At 42.0% G+C, this 23680-nt stretch overlaps 1 protein-coding gene across 4 annotated transcripts in view; it reads left to right on the forward strand.

Moving 5' to 3' along the window:
• AKAP7 (A-kinase anchoring protein 7) overlaps positions 1 to 22395 on the forward strand; it is a 133108-nt gene extending 110713 nt beyond the window's left edge. For 3 of the 4 annotated variants that reach the window (XM_019538046.1, XM_019538049.1, XM_019538050.1), the window contains exon 8: positions 21008 to 22395. In XM_019538046.1, coding sequence (XP_019393591.1) covers positions 21008 to 21213 — 206 coding nt within the window. In that variant the 3' untranslated portion in view covers positions 21214 to 22395. Of the gene's footprint in view, positions 1 to 20071; positions 20468 to 21007 lie in introns of those variants that run through there. The other variant, XM_019538047.1, reaches the window with a different exon arrangement.
• The last annotated feature ends 1285 nt before the right edge of the window (positions 22396 to 23680 follow it).

The following is a 23680-nucleotide window of genomic DNA, read 5'->3' on the forward strand; positions in this document are numbered from 1 at the left end:
GTAGCAGCTGTGTTTTTTTTTTTTTTTCCTTTCTTTTTTTTTCCCTAAATCTGCTATTGATAATGCATTTTTAATAATATTTCTAACACCTGCACATAGTAGTTTATTCTCTGCATATCAAAATCAAAAATGCTTTCCAACAAAATTTGGGTTGAACCCATCAGTTACTGATACATTTATTAGCATTTCTTAGATCTTAGACATGATCTTTTATGTTGGGAGGAGCACACATACATGTTTTTACTAGTGTAAATTGCACCATGTTTGGAGCAAACAGACACCCAGCTTTCTGGAAATAGCTACCTGCAGTGGGAGAAGGTAATAACTGGTTTGCATGAACCGCATTCAAGGATAACTAACATTGCAGTGGAGTACAGCCAGTGTAGACCTGTGTGGTATGCGTCTGCTCTTCAGTCACACTGTAATAAAAGGCAGAATATACTTGCATAAACAGATGTGCCTCACTGTTAGTGTGGTAGTAGAACAAAAGAAGACAGGAATGGCTATTTCCCTAAAGGAAGGTTGTTTGCTCTGCTCTACTAGGCTGCTACTTAAGACAAAATTATAATATGACTTAGTTCATTGTTCGCCTCAAGGTAGAACTTGATCGTCTGTTTGTTCTCAGTGATGTAAGAATCTTGTTATATTTCCAGTGAATTTTCTGTGATCATGCGCTGATCCCACCTATCTGATATCTGCCCCCCCCCAATAGTTTATTTCTAGTTTAACAATAGGCTACTTTTCTCTCTTGGCCCACTGGGGCATTTTTAATTTATCCTTCATCGTTCCCAGTTCTCCAATGAATGATAAAGATAAAAAGATCTCATACTGCTGGGAACCTGCCCAGGAATAAGATAAGCAGTACAAAGATCAAAGGGTATTTTTGATGTTTCACACATTGCACGTGTGAGGGATTGCTCTTGAAGTTTTTAAGAATAGGTTAGACCAAGGTTCAACAAACTTTTGTTGGATGAGACCTGCAGGGCCACAAGTTTCTACCCCTCCCATTCCCTCTGAATGGCCAACTGCCGGGTACTGCCCCTCTGCACTAAGGATAAAAACTCAGGCATCACAGAGCAGCAGGCTCTGCAGTGGAAGGGAGCACTCCATAGGGGATGTGATGCATGCTTCAGCTCCATGACACCAATCTCCTGTTGTAGATTGGACCTCCATAGGCCAAATCGAATCTTTTTGTGGGCTGGATCCAGCCTGCATGCCATTTGTTTCCAACCCCTGGATTAGATAGCTAGGATGTTTAGGATGGTTTAGATAGGAATGGTTTAGATAGGCTTGTGGTTTGGACCAGATGACCTCCTGAGGTACCTTCCAGCCCTGCTTTTCTAAATATGTATGAACAACTGTTCTACTTACATGTTATAAAACATATTCAACAAGTTAAATGACTGAGAAACATCAGTGCTTTACCTCTCCACCTTACCTCTGCATTTCCTTGCTTTTAAGACTGTGTACTGCTGAATTAGGTGTTTAGCTCATTGACCAGGAAATCACTTGCGTTGCTCCCACTACATTGCTGGAGTCAGAAATCATGTTCCACATGCTGTAGTAACAACTTACAGTATTTTACATTTTATGTTGCCTGCTGAAATCTTATTTTTTGAGTAAGATTTCCAGTGTTATGTGTTTAGAATCATAGAGTCATGGAGAAGCAGGGCTGGAAGAGGTCATGTAGTCCAACTCTCTGCTTGCAGTAAGATCACCCCTATCCAAACCATCCCATATAGCCTTAACCTAAACTCTACATAAGACTACCCTCAACCTTGACACAACGTAGACCTAACATCCTAACCTTTCACAAGTAAAGTGGGGGAACCACGGCAGCCAATCTCCTGCTTCTATAAAATGTTGTCAGTATATGCTTAAGAGGTGCTGGGTAGAGGGCCATGCACCCACTACATCAGTACGTAACCCCCCGCACCTCCCACCAGTTCATACCAATCTGACCATGGGGTAAAATTCCTTCCTGACCCCAAGTATGGTGATTGGTCATACCTTGAGAAGGTTCCTGACCCTAGCCAGGAACCTCTGGCTTTGCTTGTAGCAGGAGAATCGGCACACCCCAGTCAAAATCTGCAGCCTTAGCTGTAACCAACACCCAATGCCTCTGAGGAGGATTAAAAAAAACTCTCTGGTACATATAGCAGAAAGGCGGGGTATGGGGGAAGGAACCAGAAAAGCCCACAAGCATGGGAAATACCTATGGTAGAAAATAAGCATAGCTATGCCTAGATCATCCCCGACCAGTGGCTGTCCAACCCTTTCTTGAACACCTCCGGTGATGGAGAATCTACAGCTTCCCTTGGCAATCTATTCCACTGCCTGACTATTCTCACAGTGAAGAAGTTTTTCTGGATCAATCTAAACTTATTTTTCTGCAACTTCAGGCCATTAGTTCACATCCTTTCTGTAGCAAGAGAGAAAAGGTGCTTTTCCTCTTCTTTATAGCAGCCCTTCAAATATTTGAAGACTGCTGTCATGTTCCCTCTTTAAACACCTTTTCCTCAAGCTGAACATGCCTAGCTCCTTCAGCCTCTCCTCATACAACTTGCTTTCTAAGACATTTATCATCCTGGTTACCTGCCTTTGGACTCTCCTTAACTTCTCCACATCCTTTTTAAACTTTGGAGTCCAGAACTGCACACACTACTTCAGATGAGGCATAACCAGTTCCAAATAGGGAGGCACTGTCACATCTTTTTTCTAGCATATAATGCTTCTATTGATGAAGCCCAAAACCACATCTGCCTTTTGTGTGGCTGCATAACAGTGAAGAATTATATTGAATCTGTGGTCTACTAAGATTCCCAAGTCCTTTTCCATAGACCTGCCATCCAGCCATGTGTCCCCCACTTTGTATCTGTGTTTTGAATTTTTCCTCCCGAGGTGTAACACTTTGCATTTGTCTGCGCTGAATTTCATCCTGTTAACTCTAATTCAACTTTCCAATCTGTCAAGATCCTTCTGAAGGCTCTTCCTTATGTCAGGGTGACTTGGGATTACATTTGCTGCTGGTGTAATTCCAGATGTTACTTTTCAAACAACATCTAGGTGACTTAGGAGCCTAAGTCTAATTTTCCAAAAAAAAAGGAGGGTAATGAAACATGACATGTTTACTCCAAGGTAAATTGATTTTGAACTGAGTAGAAGTGGAAAGGACACATGTTCTTACACTGGTGTAAGCAGTATACTGTGGGGTCAGTTACAGCAATGTACTGGTTGCATGCCCACCCCTCTGTTCAGTTACATGCTGGAATGGCTGGGCAGTGCAAACTGGCTCTCTGCCATGTGGTGGCCAGGTGCTGTAACAGTGCCTGCTACAAGCATCTAGCTTTGGAGAGTTGGCTGTATGCTTAATCCTTACAGTAAGTTTGCTGTAATTGGGGGCATAGTATCTATAGCTAGCGTTCTGGAGCCTAAGTCCCACTGAAAGCCAGTGTTTCTTGAAAGTAGGATTTTGGCTCTTTTGAAAGCTCGCACCCAAGAAATCCAAAACTGGGAAGCATTGATTATGGAAAACATAGCTAAATAACTATGGGATAAAATTCCAAAATTAGGCCCCTCATTATTACCTTATATTACCTCATTTTAACCCTTTAAAAGCACAACTGTGAGAGAGAAGCCAATGGTAGCCAATCTTCTGCTTCTACAAAATGTTGTTGGTATACGCTTAAGAGGTGCTAGGTAGAGGGCCACGCACCCACTACATCGGTAGGCAAACCTCACCTCCCCCCCAGTACATACCAATCTGACCATGGGGCAAAATTCCTTTCTGACCCCAAATATGGTGATTGGTCAGACCCTGAGCAAGACCCTCTATATATGGTATATATAAAACCTGGACCATTTCAGGTTGAAGTTTTTACTAGTCTGCACCTCCAATTTTGGCAAACCTATCTAAAATAGGTACCTGGGCCCAGGATGGTCATTCAGTAAAACAGGACCATTATACCCAGACTTCATAAACAGTACAAATGGAGAGAGTTAGATGTTTCTGACAGGTGATAGAAAGAGCCCAGACAGTCAGCAGGGAGCAGCTTAGAGGTAGTCAATCAGATCTGCCCCTGTAGTTAGAGTTTCTTAACTGCCTGTTTCTCTGGAGCTTAGGCAGCTCACTCAGTTTAGCACATTCTGTCCACCTGGATCCAAAGAGCCAAATCCTCTTCTGAAAGTAGTCACTTAACTGATACGGTGGCAGTGGCCCTGGGTTCTGCCCCTGCTTTTAGGATTATCTTGGGGGTGGAGGGTGTTGGTTTTGTCTTATATCCAATGAATGTCTAATACAAAGTGTATAAACAGTTCAGGGAAAAGGGATGAGCCTTCCCCACCCAGAAGAGTGCCCTATCCACTCCTGTACAAAGTCAGGCTCCCTCTTGCTTGCTTTTTTCCTGGCACTGTGACTGCTTCATGTTGCCACTTACTGTACCTGGTAGTTTGCACGCTCATCCTGCAATATGAAAGATGAGGGTTTGAATGCCCTCCAGCTGAAAAGGCTCAAGAACTTGGTGTTTCCCACTTCCTGGATGAGTGCTCCAGCCAGCAAAAGGCAGAGGCACTCCCTCTGTTTCTCTCTATGTTCTACTTTCAAGTGAAAGTGACTGCGGCTACTCTGTTTTGTGCCGAACCAAATGCTGTCAGAGGCCGTGTCTACACAAGACTCTGACTGTGCAGTAGCTCATTACTACCGTGCAGTGTTGCTGCGTAGAACAAAGCATGATGCAACACTAGTGTGCAGGAGTAATGAGCTACTGCACAGTCAGCATCACCCAAAAACCGTTTGGTGATGCTACTGTGCAGTAACTTCGGTTACTGTGCAGTCATTTACTACTTGTGTATGCAAGTACGAAATGACTATGCAGTAACAACAGCACAGTCAGTGTCTCATGTAGATGTAACCAGAGTGTGCTAGGTGTGCTCAGAACATGGCTAACAGACTGGACCCCTTCAGCGATTTACATGCCAATTCACCTTGTATCTGGATCACTGAAGAAGTTTGATGGAAGTTAGGCAATTAGCTGCTCAAACTAAATTACATTTGATGATGTAAAGAAGCTTAACTTTAGATATCTTAGGAAAGTTACAGTTCAAACTTAGATACTGAGTGAGTTTAAAGCACATCTTCTTGATTGGGTGTATTTGAGTGTATTCTCAGGTCTTTTTTGCATGAAACTACATATGTTTCATTTAGGTGCCTAGTTCTGCCAATCTGAATTTTGCCCTGGGATGGCTCCTAATTACCAACTATTGTTTAAATACCATACAGAGAAAATAATTATTTCAGCTGAGGTAGTATAACTGCAAGCTCTGAGAAACTGAATGACAACAAAAGAATATTTGTTAGAATGTAGCACTAATAATGCTATGATTGCAGGTTTGGTCCCCAGATGGGACTCAAGACATGCCTCAGGCAGGCTTGGATTAGGTGACCTTTGAGGTCCCTTCCACCACTATGTCTCTATGATTTCTGTGATGATTTAATATGAAATACAAGGGACATTTCCCATAAAAAAGAGATACTGTTTTCAGAATAGTCATTTATGCCTGGGATTTTTAAATGGATCTGGGGAAATAAGGCAGTCAGTTTTTAATAGGTGTTGAATACCCAGCTTCCTTAGTCTTCTTTGAAAATGCCAGCCTGCACTATTTGTTAAGTACTGAGCAAGGCAGAAGATAAGACAGATCAGAGTGGGGGTGGGCAAAATGCAGCCTGCAGGCCAGATTCAGCCCACCAGCCCAGGTACAGTCAGCAGCCCCAGACATAGCACGTGTGACTGCTCCCACTGTCTCTAGGCATGCAGTTGGGTGAGGGTGGCACAGTGGTTGGACTCAGCTTCCAGACAGCCCCCATGGCAGCTGCTTATTCTGCCTGGCTACTACTGCCAGTGTCTTGGCCACCACCACCGGACCAAGCCTTGCTGCCTGGGGACTCCAGCCCATCTGCTCCGTACCCACCAACAGGGTCACTGGATGGAGCAGGTGGGCAGACAGGGTTTTTATGGAGACCTGCCTGGGACCCCTGTGGGCAGGGCATGCTCAGCTGGGCAGATGGGATGGGGCAAGTGGGGAAGAAGGGTTTGAAGCAACTAATTCAGTGGCAAGGTGATCAGTGTCTGCAAGTGGGATAAGGGGGGTGAAATCAGAAAGCAGCCCTCCCCATGAAGCATGAATGACCAGGGCTGGAGCAGTGGCTGAGAGCAACTGGCTGTTAGTAAAACATACAGTGGATTGAGCGGAAGCAGGGGATCAGCTAGGCATTCTTAAAAAACACACTAGATCAGACCTCTGCAGGGCTGTAGGTTGCCAGTCCCTGGTGTAACACGTTTCTCTCTCACTCTCTACTAGTGACATAACATCCCTATGTCAGCACCTCCTTCTCTGATTCCCCTCCCTGTCACCTCGTCATAGCTTGAAAGTGGAAGAGAAGGAGTTTTTTTCCCTTTCCTTTTTTCCTTTTTTAAACTTGGATGTTGATGGAACCACAAAAGGCTCCATTGTAGACAAAAGTTGTAACCTGGACATGCATCCTTACAGTCGAAAGCCAGCTGATTCTGCTCATTAGGTTCAAACTTATAGCTTTCTTCAAGACCACACCTACCAGCCATCAGTACCAGAAACCTTTAAGATCAACTTCAGGTGTTCTGTTGACCTTTAGGGTAAAAAGTCAAGCTTCCTTCTTCACTTATCTCTCCCCACACTGTGTTTGTTATTGCCTAGGATGAATATAGAAAGTCTGCCAGTAGCCACCCTACAGTTCTTTGTTCCTGACTTTCAGCTTTTCTGCTCTCCACTTCTTGTCTCTACTACCTGTAATTGTAGACAAGCCCCAAAAAAGACAAGAGATCCATAGGGTCAGGTACACAAAAGGCAGGTCTACACATGCCTATTTACTGTGCAGTTACCAAAATTACTGCACAGTACGGCCATGTGTCTACACATGCATGCCCATACTGCACAGTAATGCACGTGTAGACACCATACCGCACAGTAACACTGTGTCTGTGGACTGACTTGGGACTAACTTTAGTCCCAAGTCAGTCCACACACAGCATTAATGTGCTTTAGCACCTGCACATGTAGACCTTGGCCTATTCCTGCTTACTGTAAATTTAAGCTAGTGTAAATGCACATGTGACATGCCCAGTAGGGATGGCTAGGTGAGATACAGATGGAGAATGTGGCTCACAAGTTTGAGTGCAATCCTTACATTCACTTGTAAATGACAGAAGACATGTCCTCAGAATCTACCTCTCTCCTTCATTTAAGTCTCTTCTAGTAGTCACCCAATCCCTTAGAATTCTAGGCAGTCTCTGGTGCAATTCAGCTGGCCATTAGCTTAGTTTCCTAAGGGTTAAAATATTTAGACATGAGATAATGTCTTTGTTCCTGCTTGTAAATATGTACCTTCTGCTAAAAGGGCAAATATATACCCCATGGTCTATTAGTTTATTATTTACTATGTTTCATATACTTTTTTTATATTACATTTTATTCAATTTTCCACTTTAATACAAAAGGTGAAGATTGAACAAATACATATTAAGTATCAGACATGTTTTCTGCAGCACTTACAATGGCTCAAGAGAATCAGCAAACGAATAACATTTTTTGCTGGCTTAATAATCTATTACCATGCAGCCCAGCTGCAATCAAAGAAGACTCTTCCTTCCTCTCTCTCCCTTGTGCTTTTCACTTACAATTCAAATTGAATTTGTGTGGCTGTTTTTTCAGCAGGAGTTGAAAATCATTATTTTAGTCATACCGGTTATAATTCTACAACACTGATAATGTCAAGTAACAAAGCAAGTCTGTGTGCAGTTTGGGTGGTTTCCTTCTTGTTAAAAACATAAACATTTGGAATTAAAAACACCAGGCCATGATGGTGGTGGTGGCAGCAGTTGCTGCTGTCACTGCTATTAGTGTTGCTGGTGGCAGTGGCAGCACCAGGGTCCCAGCAGGGCTCCGTAACAGCTCATCATAGCTAGGTGAGCTTTTAGGGAGCCAGGCACTCTTTCTCCCTCGCCTCCTGGAGGGCAGGTAGGAAGAGTCAAAGACTATGGCATGCTGGGGATCCGAGAGAGCCCATATGCACTGCCCACACATTACAAGTAGCATTCTAAAATGTAAGGCTAAAAAGAAGTTCCTCTTTGGGAAAGGAACAGTTTTGTGGTAGATCCACCATCTTTGTAGTGCTACAAACAGCTTAAACATATACATATTAGTTTTTTGATAGCTCTATAAATACATATATAGTATTGCAAAAAGTAACGTGTTCAATGCCTGAGATGACATTATGGTCCCTAGTCAAAATATGAGATTTGTACGCAGACTGAGTAAATTAACATAGACAGCATCTAGCTATTACCTCAGTACAATTCAATAGTAGTGAAAGAGAAGAATTTCAAAATGAAGTCTCTTATTTCATTCTGAAAATCCCCCATTTCAAGTTTTCCATTCTTGCAATCCTTATGCAGAGATAACAGATAATTGATAGGTATAGGCATCTACCTGTGAGGAGACTATAGGATTAATTTTTGTTAACCAAAGGCAGAAATCTCAGGGCGCATCTACACATCACTGTAAAGCAACGTTGGAAGTACTAAAGCACAGTGCGTTACGGGCTGTTACTGCGCCATGAGTAAATTTTGCTGCTACGTCACCATGGTGGTGCACTATAGTTGGGTAGCGTGCTGCTATGGTGACCTAGCTGGTGATCATGTGTCTGCGTTGCCATAACGTGTCACTACATCACCATAGGGTGATGTGTAGATGTGCCCTCAGAGCAATAACTTACTTTATGCAGAGCACAGCAGCTTTCCCTCTGCCCTACCTTTCTCACAGAAGCTGTACTTTTGCCCTAGCAGTTACATTTCTCAGTCATGCTAGTGAAAAAGGAGTAAGAAAATGTTTCTGCTTGAAAAGTCTTGAGGCAAAGAGAACTTTGGGATCAAACACATTCTTGCTTCGATAGAGTGAAGAAGGAAAATATCTGCCAGTGCACTTAGGATTGATTCTGCTCCAGCTGACAACCAGGAACGATCCCATTGCCTTCAGTATATGATCAAATATTTATTCCTATAGTTCAGACCGGGAGAGTGGCTAAGAAATAAACTGTTAAAATCAAAGACAAGGAGGGGAAGAGAGAAAGATAAAAACCAAACTAGAAATATTGAGCCTCATGGAAATCAGGGGCCAGATTCTCAGCTGGTTTGAGTTAGCAGAGCTCCACTGTAGTCACAAAAACTACAAAGATTTGTACCAGCTAGAAATGTGGTCCCTAAACTTCTAAATGTGGATGACTCAAAACCCTGGCAGTTTGATTTTGTTTATATAGTGCTGTAAGTCCACAAGTTTCTGTACCTAAACTATTAGGACACTGGGGCTTGAGCCTGAATTGATTCAATCTTTGCAGGTTAGTCTAACCTGGCTAGGCTAAATCAGTTTGTAACCAGACAGACATTCCAGAAATGCAGGCACATGCCTACAGTGGCTTAGGCTAGAAGCCACAGGGCACTAGAGCAGTCCTTGCTTCCCTTGCAAAGGGCTGAACTGAGGAGGGCATGGCCAGGCTCCAGCAGGACACTGCAATTAGGGAGGGGTTGTCCCCCACTTAATAACAGAGCATTTATCAGCTCTGTTATCAGCATTTAACACCACATCAGAAAACAAAGCCTCGCTTATTACAAGCTCTTCTTAAACAGCTTTTTCCAAAGGAAAATGCATACCAGCCTCTGGCTTCTTTACTATTCATTCCATTCAGGAAGAGCACAGGCCAACTGCAGATGCTTCCTCAGCCTGACAAAGAGTTTTTAAACCCAAAGGCTTGCAAAGAAAAAAAAATTCCAACTATTTTGTTGGCCTAATAAAAGATATCAGCTTTACCCAAAGAACCTTGTTTGCCTTTTCCAAAGGAAGGAATGCAGAAACATTACCATCTGAACTGTTGATTACCTCCAGAAAGCCCTAAGTGGACACTTCTCTGTCTGCCTTACACAGCATTAGCTAGCACATCATGCGCTGGCTACAGTCTATGCTGTGGAAGAGAGGAGGAAGGGATCTCTGCTGGGGGGGGGAGAGCACTGAGAAGCCAGCAGACTCTGCTGTGCCTGCAAATCTCTGCTGGAGCTGCAACCAGTGAGCAGGGGGGAGGGGCCAGCCCTGCTGTGGAGCAGGGAGTCCCTCTCAGCCCAGAGAGCATGCAGGGAGCTGGCGGTGTCTGGTTTAGCTTAAACCAGCAAAGGGTTTGGGACAGACATGGCATTAACCAGTTTGACCCAATCAGTTAAGTCTGATACTGCATTCAACCAGGTATATCTCAAACCGGTTTCAGCCATTTTCAAACTGGTTTATGTGCACTGAACTTCTGTTCTGTTACAGAATTAAACTGGTTTATGTGTAATGTCTGTCCCTAGCCTAGAGCAGAAGGGAGAGATTTGGGAGATACTATGCAGAAAGATGGCATAATTTAGTGAGCTTATGGATGTGAGTGGTGAAGGAAAATGAGTTAGAGGGGAAAAACAAGAGAGATTGCTGTTTGGTGGTGGGAAAGATGATTCAGTCATCAAGAATACCAGAGGATGGAGGAAGTGAGAACTGCCTTGGATGTATTCATAAAAGCCAAATTCATCCTTATGGATTGCTTTCACTGTAGTAACACTAAAAAAAGAATGTGACTCATATTGTTGTTGTGGCAATATCACTGAAGGGAATTAGAGAGAAAGGTAGAAGTCAGGATGAAAAAGAAGCCAGTGCAAAGAGAAAGTTGAACCTAAGACACTAGACTGAATAATCTGGGAGGGCCCTACCAGTCTTATTTGTCTAATGTAATGTATGCCTGAAGGCAAGTGTGGGAAGCAAAAAAAGGGTGATGATGAAGCTAAGGAAACAGTAATGAGAAGCAAGGCTACAGAGAGTCTAGGAGAGGATAGGCAATCAGCAGGAAGAGATCTACTAAAGTATGTTTCATTTTAAACTAGATGGGTACAACTCTAAGAGTAAGATATTAAGTATAATTTTTAGAGAAAGAACCTTGATTTTATTTGGACAAGAAATTATTTGAAAATTGTTTGATTTAACAAAGGAATAATGTAAGCAGTACTTCCTGATCATTAATATATAGGGCCAGAACTCAAGTGCTTCTGATACGCAATCCTAAATTAGTTCTCTTCTGAATACTAATATTAATGCTATTTATTAAATGCCTGTCTATTTGCTGATGCTGTAGGCAATCTTATATACTAAGTGCAAAAAAACCCCAAACAAACAAAAAACCAAAAACCACAAACAAATCACTATAGCTCACATCTTTCTTATTCTGTTTCCTATGTTAGGGAATCCTAATGTCTACTTGAAAGACTATGGTGCATTCAATATGGTTTTCTACCAGGATAACATTTTATTTTTCCTTACAAGAATTTTCATAAAGTGATTTCTTTGTATTATGCTCTGTTGAACTGAGTGATGGCTTTTACATTCCAGTCGGTGCAGGGACTACTTGAGTTTGATCAGAAAGATATGCCCTACTGTTTGGATGACAATATTTTTATTTTTGTAATGAATTTGCCTTAATGTAATGTTTTGTGTACAATGCCAGGCATCCTCTTGGGTAGCATTATGCTTTTGTCTAGAATAAGGATTTTATCCTTCTTTCATAGTTCAAGCAGAACATAACTGCATTTTGCAGCTCAGCTCTCCTGTAATTGAAATAGTGATATGAAAATGTTTTTGAATTAAAATATGGCTCTCCACAGAATTTAGAAATATATTCAAAATTGTATTCCCAAGGAAAGACACAAATAGACCAAATAGTCTCTCCTGGAAGAGTCCCTGCTCTCCCAGGAGGAACCACAAGTGTACAGATGTTCAGGATTTTTATGCCAGAGCAAAAATGGCTGCCCCAGGAGAAAAATAACCTGACAACAACCTGAATTATATCACTTCTGGGACAGTTTCTCCTGGGAAGGTGCATATCTGTACATGTTCTCTTCAGGGAGAAGCCACAGCACAGTCCTCCAGCATCCCAGGGTACTTTGCTTCCAGGAAGGTAGTGTGTTGCTTGCTGGATTCTGCTGTTCTAGCCAAGCTCGGAGCAGAACATGCTACCATCAGAATCCCCACATTGTACAGCAAGGGGACACAGACTGACTCTGAGCAGTTTAGGTCAGTCGGTTGAGGCTGTCATCTGTCTCGTCAATCTAAGTGAACCTGCAGAGCATGCTGAGATGTGTGCACAGGCCCCCCAGCTGTGCAGCATCAACATTGCAAGCTCTGCTCTTTATGGGTTCAGCTTCTGAGTCTGTTTTCAACCAGGAAAACAAACATGGGAGAATTCTCTTAGATCATTTGGATGTGTGCCACTTAGTAAAAGGATATTTGCTGATATGAATATATCTTTCAGAGTCAAATTCTGAGTTCAGGAGAAGCAAGCAGAATGATGAAGCTTAAACTCCTGTTACCTTTTGCCTGATTAATGCAGAACCCATGGTCATTATTTTTATTTATACTATAGAAGAGCCTAAAGGCCTCAGCCACTATCAGGGCTTCATGCAGAAACTATACAGTAAGAAGCAGATCCTTTCCCAAAGAGGAAAGGATAGTCACATCTAAGCTATACTGACTATACTGCCTCAGTAGTACTTCTGAGAACACTGTCAGGAAGCATGCCCTTCCCACCTGCTTCTGCTCTGCAAATACCCAATCTGAAAATGAGGCAGGGAAGCTGTTCTGTGGATACCACTCACTGCAGCCCTTAAGACTACCAGAAACAATTTTTTACAGTGACAGCAAGGGTTGTCTACAGGGCAGCTTAATCACCACTTTCTTAGGTTTGTTGGGGCCATCTTAGGGTGCTGTTACATGTTACCTTTAAAATATTTCAAACCTGTGGAATGGTATACCATTGTAAAGTTAAAACAGTTCCAGAGCAGTCGCAGGTTAAGGCTTATTGCCATCTCAGACCTCCTGGAAGAGTCCCTGCTAATGCCCTCTAATGATAAGTCCCTCACAACTGTGACTTATCATTAGAGGTGAGAAGGGGCATGGACAGGAGCCAGGACTCTATCCCTCCTCTGGACTGGGAGACAAGGGGGAGAGTGGCATGTAGTTTGGAAGTGGAGAAACTACCATGGGGGCTGGGGCTTCTGCCACTGTGCAGCCAGTAAGAGTTAGCAAGAACCAGGGGAAAGGTCTTGGAAAAAAAACCTTGGAGTCATCAGAAATAAAGAGAAATAAGTGACAAAAGAATTACAAAAATAATCATTAATAAACCTAATTAATAATTAATAAATACAATTAATAATTAATAAACCAAAATCTTGCACGTGTTTCACTGAATTGGGATTGGGTCAGGGGTAGTTGGGTTAGAACTTACACCAGGGCAGAGTTGAGACCCAGCATGCTTGCTGCGTGCCACACTGGGGTACAAATTGGGTTAACACTTACATCAGGGCACAGCTGAGACCCAGCGAGCTTGCTACATGGATGCCACACCAGGGCAATACACCTGTAGACCACCTGGTGCTGCTTGCTGCCCTTTGAGCTCTTGGCAGTGGTGGTGAGTATTTTCTCCTCACCCCAAATGGCAGTAAAGTCCAGCACCTCAGCATGCATCCAGTTGTAATCCCCCTGGTGGTTTCCATTCTCTGGCTCATTCTTTTCACAAAGGTAGGTAGCAGGATTGCTATTGCTGTTTACATACAGGTACTCGAGCAAGTAGCAAACTAGTGAGCTGCACCTGGGTGCTGAGCGTGGTCATGGTGTACTGGGGTTTCATCCCCTGGGGGAAGGAAGGGGTGTTGCTTTGAGGCAAGAACCACTTGTCTGGGCAGTAGAGTTCAGGAGGGTTGAAAGTTTGCCCACTCAGAGAAGTGGGAAGGGATGGGAATGGTGCATCCTGGGATGCTGGATGAGTGAAAACAGAACATTTGATCTTCCCTCAGTAAACTAATAATACTCTGGAATGAACTGGGTAAATTGGATCAGAGATAACCCTTGCTTGAATTGACATAACTTTAAAACATTTAGAACAGGGGTGGGCAAAGTCTGGCCCATGGGCTGGATCAAGGCCACAGCAGACTTTATTTCCCAGCAGTCCCTGTGGCGGTGGCCCCTTCTGGCTGCTGCTGCTAGACCTAGCCCTGCTGCCCAGGCACCTCAATCCATCTGCCCCACACCCATCATTATGGGTGGGACCTGTGCAGGCAAGGTGTGCAGCTGGGCAGCTGGGATGGAGCCACAGCCAGGAGCAAGACAGGTGGGTAGAGTCTGGAAAACCCTGGGATCATGGGCCAGTGACAGTGCAGAGCTGGGGCCAGGGCAGAGATGCAGTCCACTGCCCACACACCTCTGCGATGAGCATGGTTTCTGTGGGCAGGGAGGGGCGTGCAGATACTGGCCTCAGACCAACTCCCCACCCAGCCATGTGCCCTGCCTGCACAGCTCCTGGCCAGTCTCCATGGAGGCCCTGAGTGCACAGGGCCATGACAGTGTAGGGCCAGGCTGTGGCAGAGCCCCAGTTTTGCAGCTCGGTGCTGTCACTGACCTGTACTTTCATGGCCCTGTGCTCCCAGGGTCTCTGTGGAGACCAGCCAGGAGCTGTGCGGGCAGGGGCTCCTGGGAAATGGAGTCTGGCCACTGGACAGATCTGCCATTTCACCCACTCCTGGTTTAGAGGATACTTAGCACAGGTTAACACTCTTTACTGGGTGAATGCTCCAGTTTTGAGTACCCTTTTGATAGTTTAAAGATAACCTGTAACACCATTCTCAGTGGCACCTTCAGAGATGCCATGAAAGTGGTATGCGGCATAACTTAGACAAGGTAAAGGAAGGGTGGAAACAAACAACACAGAAGAGCCAGCTAAAGTGACCTGCCCATGGTCACACATGAAGTCTATAGCAGAGCTGAGAGCAAAAGCCAATCTCCTGAGTCACAGTCTAGAACCCTAAACCAGAAGGTCTTTATTCTTGCCTGAACCAAGCCAAGCAGCCTGTGGTTAAGATGATCTTGTATGCCAAGCCTTTATGAAGTCATGAAAGGGCTGGTCTTGCCAAGGGCTGGTCTTGCCTCCCACCAATTCCAGCATCCAAACAGGTGCCGCATGCCCAAACAGGGCTGGGGACACTGAAAGAAGCTTCGGGGTATCCAGCCCGTGGGTCAGCGCACCCAGCAGGTCTGTCTAGGGACTGAAGTCCCTGGGTGGCTCAATAAAATCTGAAAGTCACAAAACGGTAAATCTCCACAGAGAAACTGTTTTGCTGGACATTTCATAAAATACTTGTTTTGATCCAATTCAGACCAAACCCCAACTGAAAAAAATATATCAAGATTTTTAACAAGTCCGATATTCAGCAGGATATATTGTCTTGGTGCTGTACGCCAAATAAAGTTTTAGACTGTAAGATATCTAGGAGAGATATAGTTCTCATTTCTTACACTAATATGCAGGAAGCAGAACCAGAAATTAACAGATAATCATCACAATACTATCATAATTCTGATTCACCTTCACTACCATACTCTCTTAATTGGGTAACTTATTTTTGTCTGTTCATTTCAGATAGGCTTCACAGTACTTTCCCTAATTAATAAGGATATGTTTAATGCAAAGGCAGAGTCTACCTGGGTGGTTCTAGGATTTTAAGTTTTGTAAATTAAGAAATTGATTTAGCTCATGGCAAGACATGGCCAAGATGCATGATAATATATGCATATATATGTTGCTATTGGAATACAGGTTTCCAAGCTGTCTTATTTTCCTACACCACGTGTCAATTTTATAATTTGTCATTGGGCAGGCATCATTTTGTCCTTGATCAGAGCTTCTCATGCTACTGGAAACATGGCCAAAAAAACAGCACAATAAGAGACTGTAGCTAACCAATGGTCTCCTAAATAGCATGATAGTGCTTATTTTAGACGTTTTAAGATGTTATGAAGTCTACTGTTTCTGTAGGATGGCTGTTCTGTCAGTTCTGACAAACCTCAATGCAATATTACCAGATCATCCATAGAAACAGATTATCTACATCAAACTGGAAATGGCTGTAAAGTCCTGAATTCTAGAGCTGAATTCCATATCAAACGCTACCTCTAAAACAGCTGTGCCAAAACCTCAGATATAATCACCTGCAAATATTGCATCTCCATACACTTCAAATGTCAGCCCTTTCTGAGGTAAGAGAGACCTAAATCAGGTGTCTCTTAGGATCGTTACGGCCAGGGATGGATCCAGGTGGGATGCAGTCATGCAGTTGCACCGTCTCTTTGATTCTAACTCTGCCCAGACTTTAAAACTGCCTGCCTTTGAGGGGCCACAGCATTTCCATTTAGGCAGTGCTGATGGAGTTGATTGACCTTATGGCTCATTATCATCTACCTGATTCTTGCTAATCTCTTTCCACTTCATAGGTATTAATGTCCCTCTTTCCTTTTTATTGATCTTAATGTTCCACTGTTGAAGCTATCCTTTCTTCTGCCATTTTGTTGTCTGTTAGCCAACCCTGGTAGTGTCTCTCTTCTTTCTCTTCTGTTTCATAGCACTGCAGACAGTTTTTAGCTCTAGCTAAAAGCCTTAACTTAGTTGTGGTAATCTGAACTCAGGTGTAGAAATGATTGACATATTGGAGGCACTGTCAAGGTGCTCAAGAAGGCTAAATTTTGTTTTACAAATATGAGTAAGAGCTGTATATTTAACTGTGATGACTGCAGGACTAATAATATGTGTTTTGACTATTTTTATTATTTTTTGCCTAGTTTCTGGTGGTGTTTTAAAACATAATACATACTTTAGTAAATTAGTGCACATTCCAATAGTTAATGATTTTGCTTTGATTTTAAACTGAATAATAGAGTTCTAGCCCCATATTGGTTTCTAATTTGTAGTTTGTCTTTAATGGGATAAAAAATGTTGCATAATATGTGATGATGCAGCAGATCACCTGTACCCCCTCTTTTCAAATTCCTAGATTTGCCCATGCTTAGGATCCTAATGCAGTGCAATGTATACACACATATCTATATGTAGACATGCAGACACACACACACATATATCATGCACACACTATGTGCGTGTGTGTATGTTTTAAATAGTTTGTTTTTCTTTTCATGTTTGACATATACTTCTTAAAATAATTAATAAAAGGTGTTTGTGTTAGTGTGAGCAAGAGACAATAGTATACATTAGAGTTTATCCAGACATGCAGACAATATAATGATATTCATTCCTTATAGAGTAAGTCTAATAAAGTAGAACAAGCAAAAATGGCAGTTCTTATTAGTTTTAATCACAGTTTTTTCATGGACTATAAAAGGCTTCATGTCTGATTAGTCTGTATATAAAGTAATAATGCCGAGTACCTAAACTACTTAATTCACTGAAAGATGCAGGTACCAATTTTACAGCTGTTTGAAAAACTGAAAATCCAGTTCTTTAATAGTTCTGAGGAATTAAGGAAATCCACATTTTTTCCTCAGGATTCAGTAAAAAAAAGTTCTAGGTCCAATAAAACATTTAATTTCAATTTTGGACATCTCTAATAAGAACAAAAGAATTTGGAACTTGAGGGCTACATTTATGAGGGATTTGGGTTCAGTTCGCAAGATGGAGAAAGCTCATACGGTGCAGTATGTCTTATAGTCCAATTAGAGCACTTCCCTGACTTGTGCTGAGCCTACATTCAAGTCCCTACTTCCAATCAGGCAGAAAAGGGATTTTAACACAAGTTTTCTACAACCTGCATGAACTGCCTAATCACCAACCACTGGACTACTAGGCCTCCACACAACTTTGTGAAGGGTGACCAAGGCTAGGTACAGACATTTAAAAAGCTGAAGGCAGAATTGATTATACAGTTTCCTGTGAGTGGCTTGGTTTAGATAGGTAGCAAACATTTACCCTTTGGTATGGGTGACTGGTGCCTATTGAGTCAGCAACCAGTCAGTGACCTGAGGGGGGGGGACAATCATGCTGACCAGAGCGGGTAGGGGGTCTTTCACGACCAATCTCACTCACCAAAATGCAGCCACGTCGCTTGCGAAAGTCCCGCAGCTTTTGCTGGTGGCCATGCTCCCCGACCAGCACTTGAAGGGCAGGCACTGGTACTCCTGCCTGCCTGCCGGCTAAACAGGGAATGTGGCTTGACAAGGGGTGCACCAGTGCTCTCAGGGGGTACACCGGCGCTCTCCGGGGGTGCACGTCCACCCCTGTGCACCCTTTACGTATTATCACTGCCCTTTGGTGGTGGGGCAAATCTTAGACTGGGTTCTGCCATTTTTAAAGCAGTCTGTGTCTGCCGAAGTTCTGTTCAGTTATGGGTATAGGCTGGTTTCCCATCACTTATACCGTTAAAAGTGTAATGTCTGTACCTGGCCTTTGTCCAATTATAGATCTAGCCTAAACAATCAAAAATGTTTCCATGTGGAAATGACAGAGTAAACTTTGATATCTCCCCTGTTCTTTTTTCATTTTTGGCTGCCCCCAAAACTGTATTTTTCATGATAAGCCACTGAAAAATTCCTGCCAGGTCTACTTAGAATCTCTTAGGTCCAAGAGCATAGCTTTTAAGTCAGTCAATAATACTCTTAATTACAGCAGATATTACATAAGATGCTTCTGAAGGCACAATATATATTCTATGTGTATTAAAAGAATGTTTTTTAATGAAATTCAAACTGAATTTCTACAAAATTGCTTTTTCATTATTGATACCGCCTTACAGACTTAAGATTCACCAGGAGAATAAATAGCATTTTTCTGTGCGTGTAATCACTTTGCATTTATGATCCCACTTAAATATATTTAAGTATGTAGAAAAATACTGAATTTAGATGTGGAATAGTATAAATGTTTTATGCCAAATGCTGCTTGTGAAAGAATGTTAACTCCAAATTGTTGGCATTTAAAAAGGCACGTACAGGATTTTGCTTACAAAAAAAAAATTTTTGCAGAAAGTAAGAGATGAGTGGTTAGTGGGCATGTCAACATGTGTGTTTTAATGCACATTAGACTATTTTAATGCGCATTAAAGCCTCACAAAAAAACCCATGCACTTTTGCTAATACACATTAAAATAGGCTAATGTGCCCTTTTCTGGTACCTCACAATTTAATGCCCATTAGCAAAAGCTCATTAGTGAACGTGTAGACATGCCCAGTGAAAACCAGACTCTAAAAAGCCAGGGAGACACAAATATACTTTTTTTTATGAAAGCAGGGTGCTTTTTTAGCATATGTATTTAATAGTCAACTGCTACATGGAAAGTAAGAAATTTTAAACTTTAGTTTTTAGTCACATTAACAATGTAGCAGGATCACTAAGAAAAAAGAATATACAGTCAGTCAGATACTTATGTGTTTGTTCCTTGAATTTTAGTGTCAGTTTCTACTACTTTAAAGAATTAACAAATGGTGTAAATTCCAGCTTCTTCCTTTATCAGTAGATAGATATGTATGAACAGACTACTGAAGTTATTTGTAAATTAGAAAATTACAGGGGGCGGGGGAGGAGGAGTGAAGTACATTTTTCCTTAATAGTCTGCGTTTTTTAATGCTTGGGTGCAATTTTTACAACCATCTCTAAAATTTTTTAGACACAGGGATTTTTCAGCAAGGAGTTCTTGAGATTGTAGCTGTAAATAGTTATAAGGCTATACGTTTGAAAATGAAAGCATAATACAACGACAGCATAACTAAATTCAGAGTATTAGCGAACTGTAAGCCAACTGTGCCTGGTACTATTTTACATTTTAAATGAGCATTTACTAAGGCAAAAGCATTCCTATTGCTTCTCACATGACTGAGACGCTTTTAGATGAGTCTTTGGCTTATAAAGTGTTATAGTTTCAAAAGGACTCTGTTTCTAATTTAATATGTTTTCCAGTTAACACATATAATTTTTAGCCTTGGTTTTATACGGTTGGAATTTATTTCCACAAAAAGAATAGGACAGACTCAAATCCAACCGATAAGGCAAAAATCTACATTTCAGGCACAATATCACAATACCTTGTGCATCTGCTCTCTTTCCATAGCAATCACTTCTTTTGTCTATTGTGGTACATAGGTGAAAAGAATGGGGCGGAACCAGATGATGCAGAGTTGGTGAGCCTCAGCAAAAGGCTGGTGGAGAATGCAGTCCTCAAGGCGGTACAACAGTATCTAGAAGAAACTCAAAATAAAACCAGACAGACTGACGGAAGCCCAGTGAAAACTGAGGATGCAACTAGTGGCAATAGGAATGAAAGTGACAGTGATAACAGAAAGTGAGCGCTGTGGGAAGGCCAGAGCCCCAGAATCTCACTGTTCCGATCTGCTAAGTGGAGCTGGATGATATGCATTCTGCTTTCAAAGTAAAAGTCTGTTTTGAATCAAAGGACGCCATCTAACAGTTGAATAATAATTGTTTGCATTGCTGAAAAACTACTGAATGCTAGGGGGAAGAAAGATGATTGGGGGTGGGGAAAGAAGGAAAAAGACTGTAAAATAGAAAGACTCAACTTCTACTGGCTCTGACTACAGAGGATCTCTTCCTTACTTGCGAAGAAGAATCAAACCTTTTGTGTATGCCTTTCAGATTGCAGTGAATGGCCCTAGAAGAGGCCTGGCCATAGGTGGAAACAATCCATCTACATTCTTTGGCACTGCCACAAGTAATAGCTTACTTGATCTGTAACAGAACAGGTTCTGTTGCAAAGCCAACAGCAATCAATGCTCAGCTACAAATGACTGCTACAGATGTTTGTCACAGATACTATTACACAGTATGTAACATAGTGGGAACTTCTTTTGGATATAACACTGCTTCTTCACTTTTTGGTAAAAATTGTTCACAAATTATATTTTTGACAAAACACTACCTTTTTATATAAGACAAATATGGCCATAATTTTAAGTCCTTTAGAAAAATGTATCTATTTGGATACATTACCTCCATACTTTAAAATGTTTATAAATGATGCTAGTTATATGCAAAATGTATTGTATCATTCTTTTCCTCTAGGGAAGAATCATGAGGCAGACTTAATAAAGGAGGCTTTGCGCAGAGAATCACTGTCCCTGTTATCCAAACTGAAGCAGATAAAGGAGCTGTTATCAAGCCCTGAGACCCGGATGAAAATTTACAGGGAACTCTTTGAAGACAGCCACAACAGCAACAGAAATCAGGAAAGTCACATTGACTTTGGCTCTCCAAATATGCAGTGGTAAATTGCCATAATGTAAAGTTCTTAACAATGAAAACAATTGCTTTTGCAAACTTCCCTCTCCCTCTTTCTTTTCTATTAACAGTATAAAAGAGTACCAGTTGGTTATGTCATATTATAGTAAAATATGCACAGAAGCACTATATTGCAAACTGATGAGCGATAGTAGTTCTCCTGCTAAAGGGTTTTGTTTGTTTGTTTGTTTGTTTGTTTGTTTGTTTTGGGAATGTTGTAAAGATTTGAGGTGTAGGTCTATTTTATGGTTCCATGACATCAAAAAAAAAGAAGCCAAACTCATTCTAAAATGAAGGTGATCAAACACTATAGCCATTCTTTATCACTACAAGTATTTAAGTCTTTTCTCACAAGATATTTCTATCTCTATGAAGGACAGATACTAAACTAAAGAACAGATATTTGAAAATGATTTTAAAATGCATAGCTGAAGAAGGTATTTTAATGAGCTGCCTTTTCTGTGTGTACTGATATTTCCAGTTGGCACTGTCTGTTTTATTTTTCTTGTTTTGTTGTACTCGGGGTTTATTGTTGTTGTCCTTTTTAACCAGCACTTGAAGACTCATGTACAGATGCTGAAATGTGGTTTCTGCTATTGTTTACATGGAAGCAGGAATGTTTTTTATAAACTTTCAGGGAGAAATTCTGGTCCCATTCAATTCAATGGCAAAAATTCCAATTGACTTCAGTGGGACCATAGTTTCACTCTCACTATGTGTTGTTTGAGTAATCGTTTTTCAGAAAGATATTTGCCTTTTAATTGCTGTGGAAACAAGAGGTTTTTGGTTTATGTTCATGTTTCCTCCATCTTTGTACCCATTGCTACCTGAAGAGGAGCCTGTGCCTGCATTCCCTGGGTACTCAACACTTCAATGGAAGTTTTAGGTGCACACAAATGCTGGATTAGGCCCAATATTTGCACTTTTCTTAAGCACTTGTTTAAGATTGCCTATGATTGTAAGATCTTCTACTTAATCATGTATTTTGTGATCACTATCAGGTTTGTGCTGTTAAAATAGCAGCATAAATGTTAACTAAAGTACTGGTATTTTCTCTGATGCATCACAGCTAATTCTTCCCCCTCCCCTCAGTTGATTAAATGATAGTGTACCCTAAATTGCATTTCATGCATTTGTCAATCCATATTCTTAATAAAAATTACTTCTTTTCATTTCACTCTCCATGTGTCATCTTTTCTCTAAGCAAATTTAAAAAAAGAAATGCTTTTGAAGTTAAATGTGGCAGAACTAATTAAATGACGTCTATGCAACTCCTTATCACACCTTCTATGGGTGTTATTTTAAGGTAATGATATTGCACCTGAAGGCTGAAACCATATAAACCTCCATGCCACACTTTGGACCCCTGCTGGAAAGTACCTTCTCTTTGCCAGCTTGATGCAGAGCCTTCATCACTGGATCAAGTGAATCAGTATAGCCACCTTACAGCAGTGCTTGAGCACAAATCAAGGAGCACACCTAAAGCACAGCTGCAAAGCAATGTTTGGAAACATGTTCATGGCCATTCTAAGGCAGCTACATTTCCTTGTTTGTGGGTGGCATGTGTTGAGCAGGAATGGCCTGAAAAGGGGGGAAGCATCTTTTTCTCAGCAGTTGTCCCAAACTTGGCCCCATTAAAAGGAGAGGTAGCAAAGAGAAGCCGTACAAGGCAGTTTGAGAAAAGACCAAACCACTGTACTCTGTTTACTCAAATGCAATTAAAGGGGTTTTTTTTCCATTTAACATAAAGGAAAAAAATCCTCTCATCTTGGATTTAACTACGAGGGGGGAGGGGCAGCAGGCAGCTGCTGGCACTTGACTCTAGCCCGAACCCGGAGCTGTAGCCTCTGCCTCCACTCTTAACCAGCTCTGTTCCCGCACTGTCGACTCTGACTCTGTTGGCCACTGTTCACCCTCTGGCTCTGGATCTAGCCCTGGCCTTACTGTAGCGTGGAGCACATGGTTGTTCCAGCCCTCTCCCTGGCCCAGCCATGCAGCAATGATGGCAGCAGTGGCAGCTCCGACCCAACTGTGGGGCTTGAGTTGCTGCTGCCTCAGCCACTGATGCATGGCCTGACTGGGCCCAGAGTGACCATTTGCTCCATGTCCTGGACTGGAGCAGGGCTAGAGCCAGGGCAGGAGCTGAAGCCAGAGGGTAAGCAGTGGGTCGGGGAAGCAGGCAGGGGACAAAAGTGCAGGGATCAGGTCGTTTCACTCTGCCACTGGCTGCCACCCTAAAGCTGCTTTCCCCACTGCACTAGAGTGGTGACACTCCAATAATTAGAGTGTACATGAAAAAAATTAAAAATGTTCTTTAAATAGAATGTTATTATTGGCAGGCTGTCTTAAATTCAAAGTTGTCTTGGATTCAGGTAAATAGGGTACTGCTTCCCGCACATTTTAAAATAGCTTTACAAAGCCATCCCTGAAAAATAGCTGCTCCCTTCGAACCCTCCC

The sequence above is a fragment of the Crocodylus porosus genome, unplaced genomic scaffold (genome assembly GCF_001723895.1).
Source record: "Crocodylus porosus isolate Cpor-Errol unplaced genomic scaffold, CroPor_comp1, whole genome shotgun sequence".
Lineage (NCBI taxonomy): Eukaryota > Metazoa > Chordata > Crocodylia > Crocodylidae > Crocodylus > Crocodylus porosus.